The sequence below is a fragment of the Drosophila suzukii genome, chromosome Y, assembly GCF_043229965.1.
Source record: "Drosophila suzukii chromosome Y, CBGP_Dsuzu_IsoJpt1.0, whole genome shotgun sequence".
Classification (NCBI taxonomy): Eukaryota; Metazoa; Arthropoda; class Insecta; order Diptera; family Drosophilidae; genus Drosophila; species Drosophila suzukii.
In genome coordinates, this window is record NC_092085.1 from 7,080,949 (window position 1) to 7,093,057 (window position 12,109).

The 12,109-nt window shown below is 39.0% G+C and overlaps 1 protein-coding gene across 1 annotated transcript; it reads right to left on the reverse strand.

The window, feature by feature from the left end:
* Window positions 1-530: 530 nt before the first annotated feature.
* On the reverse strand, window positions 531-11,124 carry LOC139353723 (uncharacterized). The gene is made up of 7 exons (XM_070998046.1): window positions 11,111-11,124; window positions 9,713-9,991; window positions 9,392-9,649; window positions 5,903-6,064; window positions 5,466-5,843; window positions 2,911-3,534; window positions 531-978 (listed from the first exon to the last, which is right to left on the reverse strand). The coding sequence occupies exons 1-7, from the start codon at window positions 11,122-11,124 to the stop codon at window positions 531-533; spliced, it is 2,163 nt and encodes a 720-aa protein (XP_070854147.1).
* Window positions 11,125-12,109: the final 985 nt, after the last annotated feature.

The window sequence follows — 12,109 nt, forward strand, 5'->3', positions numbered from 1 at the left end:
GTCACAATCAATTATATATGCTATGTGCTCGATGTTCATTAACACAAATCGGTGTAAAACGTGATGGACTGGATCGACGGTGTGCTACTACTGCCGATATCGTAAGCGTTAAATCTGTCAGATCCGAGAGCCTCGGAGATTCAATTCTATTGTCATAACTTTAATTGTCAATGTGACAATTCCAAAATCCAAATCTAGTTTTTAAAATTGGAATTCGAATCCCAAACCAAAAATAAAAACATAGCAAGCTCTTTCTATTCACTCTCCAAATAGGTTACATGCTTAATGCCAGTCACAACTAAACATCGTACACGCACACACCTTTCTGAAAAAACATGGGATCTAATCATACTATGCTTAAAAAGTAAGTTAAAATATTTTAATGCGAGCACGAACAATACCATGAAAGGTACGATATTTCTAAATTTAAAAAAAAACCCAAACGGAAAGGAATGTTACTTCGGCAAGCCGAAGTTTATACATCCTTGCTGTGTTAGGTTTTTTTGATTCTCGCAAAGTCGGTACAAATTCTAAAATTGGAACACGAATCCGTGTAGCTTTCGGACCTGGCCATAATCTTTGTTAAACCATTGCCGGAATTGAGCATCCCTTGGATGAGAAGATTTCGGGGCGGCCTTCCTTCTAGGCGAGACCAAATCGTTACACTCCTCCTGCAAAGGTGTAGAGTCCTCTTCCGTGGGAATTGATGGGGAAACGGTTCCGGCCTTCCCTCTAGTCTTTCCGGCCAATTCTTTAGCTGTAATATTCACCGGAGCCCGCCTCTTTCTTACATTTCCTGGCGTGACCACTCGGACCACCGAGTTTTCATCAATACACTCGTGCACTGGAGGAATGGATAAAAGTCCCTTTCGCTGAGATATGTTGCGGCTACGCCTTGGCTTGAAAGATGGATTCTTCATCCCCGACGGGGTCTTTGGTACGGTAGCGACTACCGGCTCTTTATTTTTCTCCTCCTCCCTGTAACATTAATAAGGTGTATAAAATTTAAATTTGTTGATGTAAAGTAGTTGAAGACTTGATTGACTTCCACTAAACGATTGGATATTAAAGCTATCTATAGGCGAGTAGTGCAGTGTTCATAGGATTACGCTTGCCTCGGTTAAAAAAAAATTAATAAATTGCATACTACATTCTTTATAAATTATATAGCTAAAATGATTTTCTAATATTCACTGTTGAATTCGCGTTTAATTAATCCGATTTACCTTCTCTTAAAAAAAACAGAAAATAAGCGCATTATTTTTAAGTAGTTGTACCGACGGATGTTTGTAAATGATATAAAACCGATTACTGTTGTACGGCTTGCTATCAGTTTTTTCAAAACTGTATTGTTTTATATAAAACAGATTTATTTTTTATTAAGCTTGGACGTGTCGTGTATGTGTGTGCGTGTGTACGATGCTAAGTTGTGACTGGCATTAACCTTTGTAACCTATTTGTGGAGTGATTAGAAAAGGCTTTCTATGTTTTTATTTTTGGTCTGGGATTCGTGTTCCAATTTTAGAATTTGTACCGACTTCGCGAGTATCAAAAAACCTAACACCGCAAGGATGTATAACATTCCATTCTGTTTGGGTTTTTTTTTTAAATTTAGAAATATCGTACCTTTCATGGTAAAGTTCGTGCTCGCATTAAAATATTTTAACTTACTTTTTAAGCATAGTATGATTAGATCCCATGTTTTTTCAGAAAGGTGTGTGCGTGTACGATGTTTAGTTGTGACTGGCATTAAGCATGTAACCTATTTGGAGAGTGACTAGAAAGCGCTTGCTATGTTTTTATTTTTGGTTTGGGATTCGAATTCCAATTTTAAAAACTAGATTTGGATTTTGGAATTGTCACTTTGACAATTAAAGTTATGACAATAGAATTGAATATCCGAGGCTCTCGGATCTGACAGATTTAACGCTTACGATATCGGCAGTAGTAGCCCACCGTCGATCCAGTCCATCACGTTTTACACCGATTAGGGTTAATGAACATCGAGCACATAGCATATACAAGGGTGGTCAAAAGTATTTTCACAAAAAAAAAGTTAAATATATTCATAATTTGAACTTACATCTTGTTAACTTTGGCATCAATGGAATGGTAATTTAAATGCCGTTTGAATGATACAATACATTTCTTAACACATTCAGTACTTATTGAAAAGGACGAATTTGTGTGAAAATGTCCTTTTTGAACTTTTTTCCTCGACTTGAAAACTTAAATTTTTTGATGCAAAAAGTTTCTTCAAACAAAAATAATAGTAGTTGCAAAAAGAATTTTTCAAAAATCATTTTGCTTATATTTTTTATAATTTTTTAAAGGTGACACTGTCGGAAAAAATTTGTATGAAAAAGAGAAAAATATGCCTAAAATGCAAAAGCAAAATGATTTTTGAAAAATTCTTTTTGCAGTTACTTTTATTTTTGTTTAAAGAAACTTTTTGCATCAAAAAATTTAAGTTTTCAAGTCGAGGAAAAAAGTTCAAAAAGGACATTTTCACACAAATTCGTCCTTTTCAATAAGTACTGAATGTGTTAAGAAATGTATTGTATCATTCAAACGGCATTTAAATTACCTTTCCATTGATGCCAAAGTTAACAAGATGTAAGTTCAAATTATGAATATATTTAACTTTTTTTTTGTGAAAATACTTTTGACCACCCTTGTATAATTGATTGTGACATTGGACGATAAGAATTTTGGGGTTTTAGGGATGCTCCCGTTGGGCGACTGTTTCTGGGAACGTCAAGAATTTCGTGACGAATTATAATCATAAATTCCAGCCAAACTAGAAGCGCTCCGTAAATCTGATCAAATACAATACGTACTATAACGAATACTGATAATTTTCGAGGGGCTTGATGAAGGAGTGCCGATAGGTTTGACCTTCACTTATACTTTCTTTTCCTGATCGTTGCACAGGTTCCTGTCTTGACCTTCGGTTTTTCATTCGCTCCTGCCTTCGCAGCTCCTCTGGCTGATCCCTTTGACGCTCCAGTGGCTCTGGCTCTGGGTACCGCCTTGGGTACAGGTTTGCCTCCAGGTTTGGGTCGTGGCTTAGCTCTGGCCTTTGGTCCCACCTTTAGTCCAACCCTGGATAGTAGCTTTTGGACCTGGCCATAATCTTTGTTAAACCATTGCCGGAATTGAGCATCCCTTGGATGAGATTTCGGGGCGGCCTTCCTTCTAGGCGAGACCAAATCGTTACACTCCTCCTGCAAAGGTGTAGAGTCCTCTTCCGTGGGAATTGATGGGGAAACGGTTCCGGCCTTCCCTCTAGTCTTTCCGGCCAATTCTTTAGCTGTAATATTCACCGGAGCCCGCCTCTTTCTTACATTTCCTGGCGTGACCACTCGGACCACCGAGTTTTCATCAATACACTCGTGCACTGGAGGAATGGATAAAAGTCCCTTTCGCTGAGATATGTTGCGGCTACGCCTTGGCTTGAAAGATGGATTCTTCATCCCCGACGGGGTCTTTGGTACGGTAGCGACTACCGGCTCTTTATTTTTCTCCTCCTCCCTGTAACATTAATAAGGTGTATAAAATTTAAATTTGTTGATGTAAAGTAGTTGAAGACTTGATTGACTTCCACTAAACGATTGGATATTAAAGCTATCTATAGGCGAGTAGTGCAGTGTTCATAGGATTACGCTTGCCTCGGTTAAAAAAAAATTAATAAATTGCATACTACATTCTTTATAAATTATATAGCTAAAATGATTTTCTAATATTCACTGTTGAATTCGCGTTTAATTAATCCGATTTACCTTCTCTTAAAAAAAACAGAAAATAAGCGCATTATTTTTAAGTAGTTGTACCGACGGATGTTTGTAAATGATATAAAACCGATTACTGTTGTACGGCTTGCTATCAGTTTTTTCAAAACTGTATTGTTTTATATAAAACAGATTTATTTTTTATTAAGCTTGGACGTGTCGTGTATGTGTGTGCGTGTGTACGATGCTAAGTTGTGACTGGCATTAACCTTTGTAACCTATTTGTGGAGTGATTAGAAAAGGCTTTCTATGTTTTTATTTTTGGTCTGGGATTCGTGTTCCAATTTTAGAATTTGTACCGACTTCGCGAGTTTCAAAAAACCTAACACCGCAAGGATGTATAACATTCCATTCTGTTTGGGTTTTTTTTTAAATTTAGAAATATCGTACCTTTTATGGTATTGTTCGTGCTCGCATTAAAATATTTTAACTTACTTTTTAAGCATAGTATGATTAGATCCCATGTTTTTTCAGAAAGGTGTGTGCGTGTACGATGTTTAGTTGTGACTGGCATTAAGCATGTAACCTATTTGGAGAGTGACTAGAAAGCGCTTGCTATGTTTTTATTTTTGGTTTGGGATTCGAATTCCAATTTTAAAAACTAGATTTGGATTTTGGAATTGTCACTTTGACAATTAAAGTTATGACAATAGAATTGAATATCCGAGGCTCTCGGATCTGACAGATTTTACGCTTACGATATCGGCAGTAGTAGCCCACCGTCGATCCAGTCCATCACGTTTTACACCGATTAGTGTTAATGAACATCGAGCACATAGCATATACAAGGGTGGTCAAAAGTATTTTCACAAAAAAAAAGTTAAATATATTCATAATTTGAACTTACATCTTGTTAACTTTGGCATCAATGGAATGGTAATTTAAATGCCGTTTGAATGATACAATACATTTCTTAACACATTCAGTACTTATTGAAAAGGACGAATTTGTGTGAAAATGTCCTTTTTGAACTTTTTTCCTCGACTTGAAAACTTAAATTTTTTGATGCAAAAAGTTTCTTCAAACAAAAATAATAGTAGTTGCAAAAAGAATTTTTCAAAAATCATTTTGCTTATATTTTTTATGGTTTTTTAAAGGTGACACTGTCGGAAAAAATTTGCATGAAAAAGAGAAAAATATGCCTAAAATGCAAAAGCAAAATGATTTTTGAAAAATTGTTTTTGCAGTTACTATTATTTTTGTTTAAAAAAACTTTTTGCATCAAAAAATTTAAGTTTTCAAGTCGAGGAAAAAAGTTCAAAAAGGACATTTTCACACAAATTCGTCCTTTTTAATAAGTACTGAATGTGTTAAGAAATGTATTGTATCATTCAAACGGCATTTAAATTACCTTTCCATTGATGCCAAAGTTAACAAGATGTAAGTTCAAATTATGAATATATTTAACTTTTTTTTTGTGAAAATACTTTTGACCACCCTTGTATAATTGATTGTGACATTGGACGATAAGAATTTTGGGGTTTTAGGGATGCTCCCGTTGGGCGACTGTTTCTGGGAACGTCAAGAATTTCGTGACGAATTATAATCATAAATTCCAGCCAAACTAGAAGCGCTCCGTAAATCTGATCAAATACCATACGTACTATAACGAATACTGATAATTTTCGAGGGGCTTGATGAAGGAGTGCCGATAGGTTTGACCTTCACTTATACTTTCTTTTCCTGATCGTTGCACAGGTTCCTGTCTTGACCTTCGGTTTTTCATTCGCTCCTGCCTTCGCAGCTCCTCTGGCTGATCCCTTTGACGCTCCAGTGGCTCTGGCTCTGGGTACCGCCTTGGGTACAGGTTTGCCTCCAGGTTTGGGTCGTGGCTTAGCTCTGGCCTTTGGTCCCACCTTTAGTCCAACCCTGGATAGTAGCTTTTGGACCTGGCCATAATCTTTGTTAAACCATTGCCGGAATTGAGCATCCCTTGGATGAGATTTCGGGGCGGCCTTCCTTCTAGGCGAGACCAAATCGTTACACTCCTCCTGCAAAGGTGTAGAGTCCTCTTCCGTGGGAATTGATGGGGAAACAGTTCCGGCCTTCCCTCTAGTCTTTCCGGCCAATTCTTTAGCTGTAATATTCACCGGAGCCCGCCTCTTTCTTACATTTCTTGGCGTGACCACTCGGACCACCGAGGAATGGATAAAAGTCCCTTTCGCTGAGATATGTTGCGGCTACGCCTTGGCTTGAAAGATGGATTCTTGATCCCCGACGGGGGCTTTGGTACGGTAGCGACTACCGGCTCTTCATTTTTCGCCTCCTTCTCCCTGTAACATTAATAAGGTGTATAAAATTTAAACTAGTTGATGTAAAGTAGTTGAAGACATGATTGACTTCCACTAAACGATTGGATATTAAAGCTATCTATAGGCGAGTAGTGCAATGTTCATAGGATTACGCTTGCCTCGGTTAAAAAAAAATTAATAAATTGCATACTACATTCTTTATAAATTATATAGCTAAAAGGATTTTCTAATATTCACTGTTGAATTCACGTTTAATTAATCCGATTTACCTTCTCTTAAAAATAACAGAAAATAAGCGCATTATTTTTAAGTAGTTGTACCGACGGATGTTTGTAAATGATATAAAACCGATTACTGTTGTACGGCTTGCTATCAGTTTTTTCAAAGCTGTATTGTTTTATATAAAATAGATTTATTTTTTATTAAGCTTGGACGTGTCGTGTATGTGTGTGCGTGTGTACGATGCTAAGTTGTGACTGGCATTAACCTTTGTAACCTATTTGTGGAGTGATTAGAAAAGTCTTTCTATGTTTTTATTTTTGGTTTGGTATTCGTGTTCCAGTTTTAGAATTTGTACCGACTTTGCAAGTATCAAACAAGGAAGAACGCTATAGTCGAGTACCTCGACTATCAGATACCCGTTAGTCAGCTTAATAGAGATGTGCAAGTAGCAAAGCGAGATTAAAATGCGCCACCTACCGGCGATATACAGATTTAAGCGTTATGGGCGTTAGAGTGGGCGTGGCAAATTTTTTTTTGGACCAATCGATAGGTATTGACGAGACCAATACATTTCAGTTAAAATTTTTTATCTAGCATAAAAATTGTGGGCGTCAGGTTTTTGCGGTTTGTGGGCGTTAGAGTGGGCGTGGCATATTCGCGTAAAAAACTTGCGCTGCGTATAAGGCTACGGAATCTAAATCTGACATCCCAATTCTCTATCTTTGATAGTTTCCGAGATATCCACGTTCATATTTACGATTTTTTGAAGTTTGTGGGCGGTTTATGGGCGTTAGGGTGGGCGTGGCGAACTTTTTTTGGGTCAATCGATAGGTATTGATGAAAACATTACATTTTAGTTAAAATTTTTTATTCTAGCATCAAAACTGTAGGAGCCACAGTTTTGGGCGGTTTGTGGGCGTTAAAATGGGCGTGGCACTCTACTGAAACAAACTTACGCTGCGTAAGAAGCTCAGGAATCTGCACGCCAAATCTCAATGGCCTAGCTCCCATAGTTTCCGAGATCTCTGCGTTCATCCGGACAGACATACAGACGGACGAGACCAATACATTTCAGTTAAAATTTGTTATCTAGCATACAAATTGTGGGCGTCACAGGGTTTCGCGGTTTGTGGGCGTTAGAGTGGGCGTGGCATATTCGCGTAACAAACTTGCGCTGCGCATAAGGCTACGGAATCTAAATCTGAAATCCCAATTCTCTATCTTTGATAGTTTCCGAGGTATACACATTCATACTTACGATTTTTTGAAGTTTGTGGGCGGTTTATGGGCGTTAGGGTGGGCGTGGAAAACTTTTTTTTGGGTCAATTGATAGCTATTGATGAGAACATTATATTTCAGTTAAAATTTTTATTCTAGCATCAAAACTGTAGGAGCCACAGTTTTGGGCGGTTTGTGGGCGTTAGAGTGGGCGTGGCACTCTACTGAAACAAACTTGCTCTGCGTAGGAAGCTCAGGAATCTGCACGCCAAATCTCAATAGCCTAGCTCCCATAGTTTCCGAGATCTCAGCGTTCATCCGGACAGACAGACAGACAGACGGACAGACGGACATGGCTAGATCGACTCGGCTAGTGATCCTGATCAAGAATATATATACTTTATGGGGTCGGAAACGCTTCCTTCTGCCTGTTACATACTTTCCTACGAATCTAGTATACCCTTTTACTCTACGAGTAACGGGTATAAAAACCTAACACCGCAAGGATGTATAAACTTCGGCTTGCCGAAGTAACATTCCTTTCTGTTTGGGTTTTTTTTTTAAATTTAGAAATATCGTACCTTTCAAGGTATTGTTCGTGCTCGCATTAAAATATTTTAACTTACTTTTTAAGCATAGTATGATTAGATCCCATGTTTTTTCAGAAAGGTGTGTGCGTGTACGATGTTTAGTTGTGACTGGCATTAAGCATGTAACCTATTTGGAGAGTGACTAGAAAGCGCTTGCTATGTTTATACCCGTTACTCGTAGAGTAAAAGGGTATACTAGATTCGTCGGAAAGTATGTAACAGGCAGAAGGAAGCGTTTCCGACCCCATAAAGTATATATATTCTTGATCAGGATCACTAGCCGAGTCGATCTAGCCATGTCCGTCTGTCCGTCTGTCCGTCTGTCCGTCTGTCCGTCTGACCGTCTGTCCGTCTGTCCGTCTGTCCGTCTGTCTGTCCGTCCGGATGAACGCTGAGATCTCGGAAACTATGAGAGCTAGGCTATTGAGATTTGGCGTACAGATTCCTGAGCTTCTTACGCAGCGCATGTTTGTTTCAGTAGACTGCCACGCCCACTCTAACGCCCACAAACCGCCCAAAACTGTAACTCCTACAGTTTTGATGCTAGATAGAAAATTTTAACTGAAATGTATTGTTCTCATCAATACCTATCGATTGACCAAAAAAAAAGTTTGCCACGCCCACTTAAACGCCCACAAAACGCGAAAACCTGTGACGCCCACAATTTGCATGCTAGATAAAAAATTTTAACGATTGATCCAAAAATAATTTTGCCACGCCCACTCTAACGCCCATAACGCTAAAATCTGTCTTCCGCCGCTAGGTGGCGCATTTTAATTTCGCTTTGCTGCTAGCATATCTCCATTTCCCTTTGAGTAACGGGTATCTGATAGTCGAGGTACTCGACTATAGCGTTCTTCCTTGTTTTATTTTTGGTTTGGGATTCGAATTCCAATTTTAAAAACTAGATTTGGATTTTGGAATTGTCACTTTGACAATTAAAGTTATGACAATAGAATTGAATCTCCGAGGCTCTCGGATCTGACAGATTTAACGCTTACGATATCGGCAGTAGTAGCCCACCGTCGATCCAGTCCATCACGTTTTACACCGATTTGTGTTAATGAACATCGAGCACATAGCATATATAATTGATTGTGACATTAGACGATAAGAATTTTGGGGTTTTAGGGATGGTCCCGTTGGGCGACTGTTTCTGGGAACGTCAAGAATTTCGTGACGAATTATAATCATAAATTCCAGCCAAACTAGAAGCGCTCCGTAAATCTGATCAAATACCATACGTACTATAACGAATTCTGATAATTTTCGAGGGGCTTGATGAAGGAGTGCCGATAGGTTTGACCTTCACTTATACTTTCTTTTCCTGATCGTTGCACAGGTTCCTGTCTTGACCTTCGGTTTTTCATTCGCTCCTGCCTTCGCAGCTCCTCTGGCTGATCCCTTTGACGCTCCAGTGGCTCTAGCTCTGGGTACCGCCTTGGGTACAGGTTTGCCTCCAGATTTGGGTCGTGGCTTAGCTCTGGCCTTTGGTCCCACCTTTAGTCCAACCCTGGATAGTAGCTTTTGGACCAGGCCATAATCTTTGTTAAACCATTGCCGGAATTGAGCATCCCTTGGATGAGAAGATTTCGGGGCGGCCTTCCTTCTAGGCGAGACCAAATCGTTACACTCCTACTGCAAAGTTGTAGAGTCCTCTTCCGTGGGAATTGATGGGGAAACGGTTCCGGCCTTCCCTCTAGTCTTTCCGGCCAATTCTTTAGCTGTAATATTCACCGGAGCCCGCCTCTTTCTTACATTCCCTGGCGTGACCACTCGGACCACCGAGTTTTCATCAATACACTCGTGCACTGGAGGAATGGATAAAAGTCCCTTTCGCTGAGATATGTTGCGGCTACGCCTTGGCTTGAAAGATGGATTCTTCATCCCCGGCTCTTCATTTTTCTCCTCCTCCTCCCTGTAACATTAACAAGGTGTATAAAATTTAAATTAGTTGATGTAAAGTAGTTGAAGACATGATTGACTTCCACTAAACGATTGGATAATAAAGCTATCTATAGGCGAGTAGTGCAGTGTTCAGTGTTACGCTTGCCTCGGTTAAAAAAAAATTAATAAATTGCATACTACATTCTTTATAAATTATATAGCTAAAAGGATTTTCTAATATTCACTGTTGAATTCGCGTTTAATTAATCCGATTTACCTTCTCTTAAAAAAAAACAGAAAATATGCGCATTATTTTTAAGTAGTTGTACCGACGGATGTTTGTAAATGATATAAAACCGATTACTGTTGTACGGCTTGCTATCAGTTTTTTCAAAACTGTATTGTTTTATATAAAACAGATTTATTTTTTATTAAGCTTGGACGTGTCGTGTATGTGTGTGCGTGTGTACGATGCAAAGTTGTGACTGGCATTAACCTTTGTAACCTATTTGTGGAGTGATTAGAAAAGGCTTTCTATGTTTTTATTTTTGGTCTGGGATTCGTGTTCCAATTTTAGAATTTGTAGCTACTTTGCGAGTATCAAAAAACCTAACACCGCAAGGATGTATAAACTTCGGCTTGCCGAAGTAACTTTCCTTTTTTAAATTTAGAATTATCATACCTTTCATGGTATTGTTCGTGCTCGCATTAAAATATTTTAACTTACTTTTTAAGCATAGTATGATTAGATCCCATGTTTTTTCAGAAAGGTGTGTGCGTGTACGATGTTTAGTTGTGACTGGCATTAAGCACGTAACCTATTTGGAGAGTGAATAGAAAGCGCTTGCTATGTTTTTATTTTTGGTTTGGGATTCGAATTCCAATTTTTAAAACTAGATTTGGATTTTGGAATTGTCACTTTGACAATTAAAGTTATGACAATGGAATTGAATCTCCGAGGCTCTCGGATCTGATAGATTTAACGCTTATGTATGCGTGTACGATGCTAAGTTGTGACTGGTATTAAATATGTTAGATATTTAAAGAGTGAATAAGAAACGCTTGCTATATTTTATTTTTTTCTTCTTCGGCTTGGCGAATCTGCCTTCCTTTGTTTCTTTATTTTCCAAATTTTAATATTTTAACTTACTTTTTCACTGTCATTTTGTTAAAATATGTGTTTTTTACTGATCGACGTGTATTTTGTCGATAATAAATAAAAACTGGCATTAAACATGTAACCATTCAGAGAGAGAAGAAAAATTCTTGCTACGTTTGTAGGATTTGAATCTGGCGGGCTTATTACACGGCACACTCGAAGCGGGTTAAGTTATATGGCAACTCTTAATCAGTTTGCAATCTAAAATCCTCGATAAAGTACTCGATTCTTTTAATGCCGCCGATACCTACACGAGTGAGCGGGGAGTCGTTGTTTAGCGTTCGTGAAGACAAGAATACAATTCATGTGACATGTGTAAAATTTAATCTAAGCACTTCTATGTTTAAGCTTTATCCCAATAAAATATTGTGAATCTAACGATTCCCACAATTTGGGGGCTCATCCGGGATTAACCCAAACATTAGAGTAACACAACTACAATGATTGCCAAATTTCAAGTCTGGTGAAATGACAATTTGAGACAACAGCGCAGTTAATTTGGCAGTGTGTCCAAAAGACGACGACGAAAACCAGAATTCGGCAGATGTGTGTGTGAAAACGCGCAAGGGAAACGCTTGGAGCCTATAGCGACTACAGTCCAGGAGGTAGTGCATTATAGATCCCCAGAGCGTCGGTCGGAGATCCGGCCAGTCACGGTGAACTGGTAACTTGCAGAGGCTGATCTGTGGAAGGCGTTGGGAGCAGCGATAGACAGAGGCGAGCGGAGCAAGTCAGGAGCGTGAAGCGGGCATTGGAGCAATGGCGGGTTGACGGGACCTGGAGGGCAAGATTTCCAAGGAGAGCAGCCCTGAGTTTGGAGTAGCAGATCTTGGTGGAAGGCAACGACGTCAGCGGACAAGCAACGGCAAGAACTTTTCAAGTTGAATAGTCCAGAAGAAAATCCAATTGGCAGGCAAACAGTCTTGAGAAGCAGTGCATCGAAAGGGGTGGTAACCAGAAAGCTGACCCAATTAAATTGAAAGTCGGTCA

What these genes read in the sequence shown, in the direction of transcription:
- LOC139353723 (XM_070998046.1), bottom strand. An exon ending in GAGTGGTCACGCCAAGAAAT is followed by an intron (nt 5,844 to 5,902) that starts GTAAGAAAGAGG and finishes CGGAAAGACTAG; the next exon opens with AGGGAAGGCCGGAACTGTTT. An exon ending in GCAACGATCAGGAAAAGAAA is followed by an intron (nt 979 to 2,910) that starts GTATAAGTGAAG and finishes TTAATGTTACAG; the next exon opens with GGAGGAGGAGAAAAATAAAG.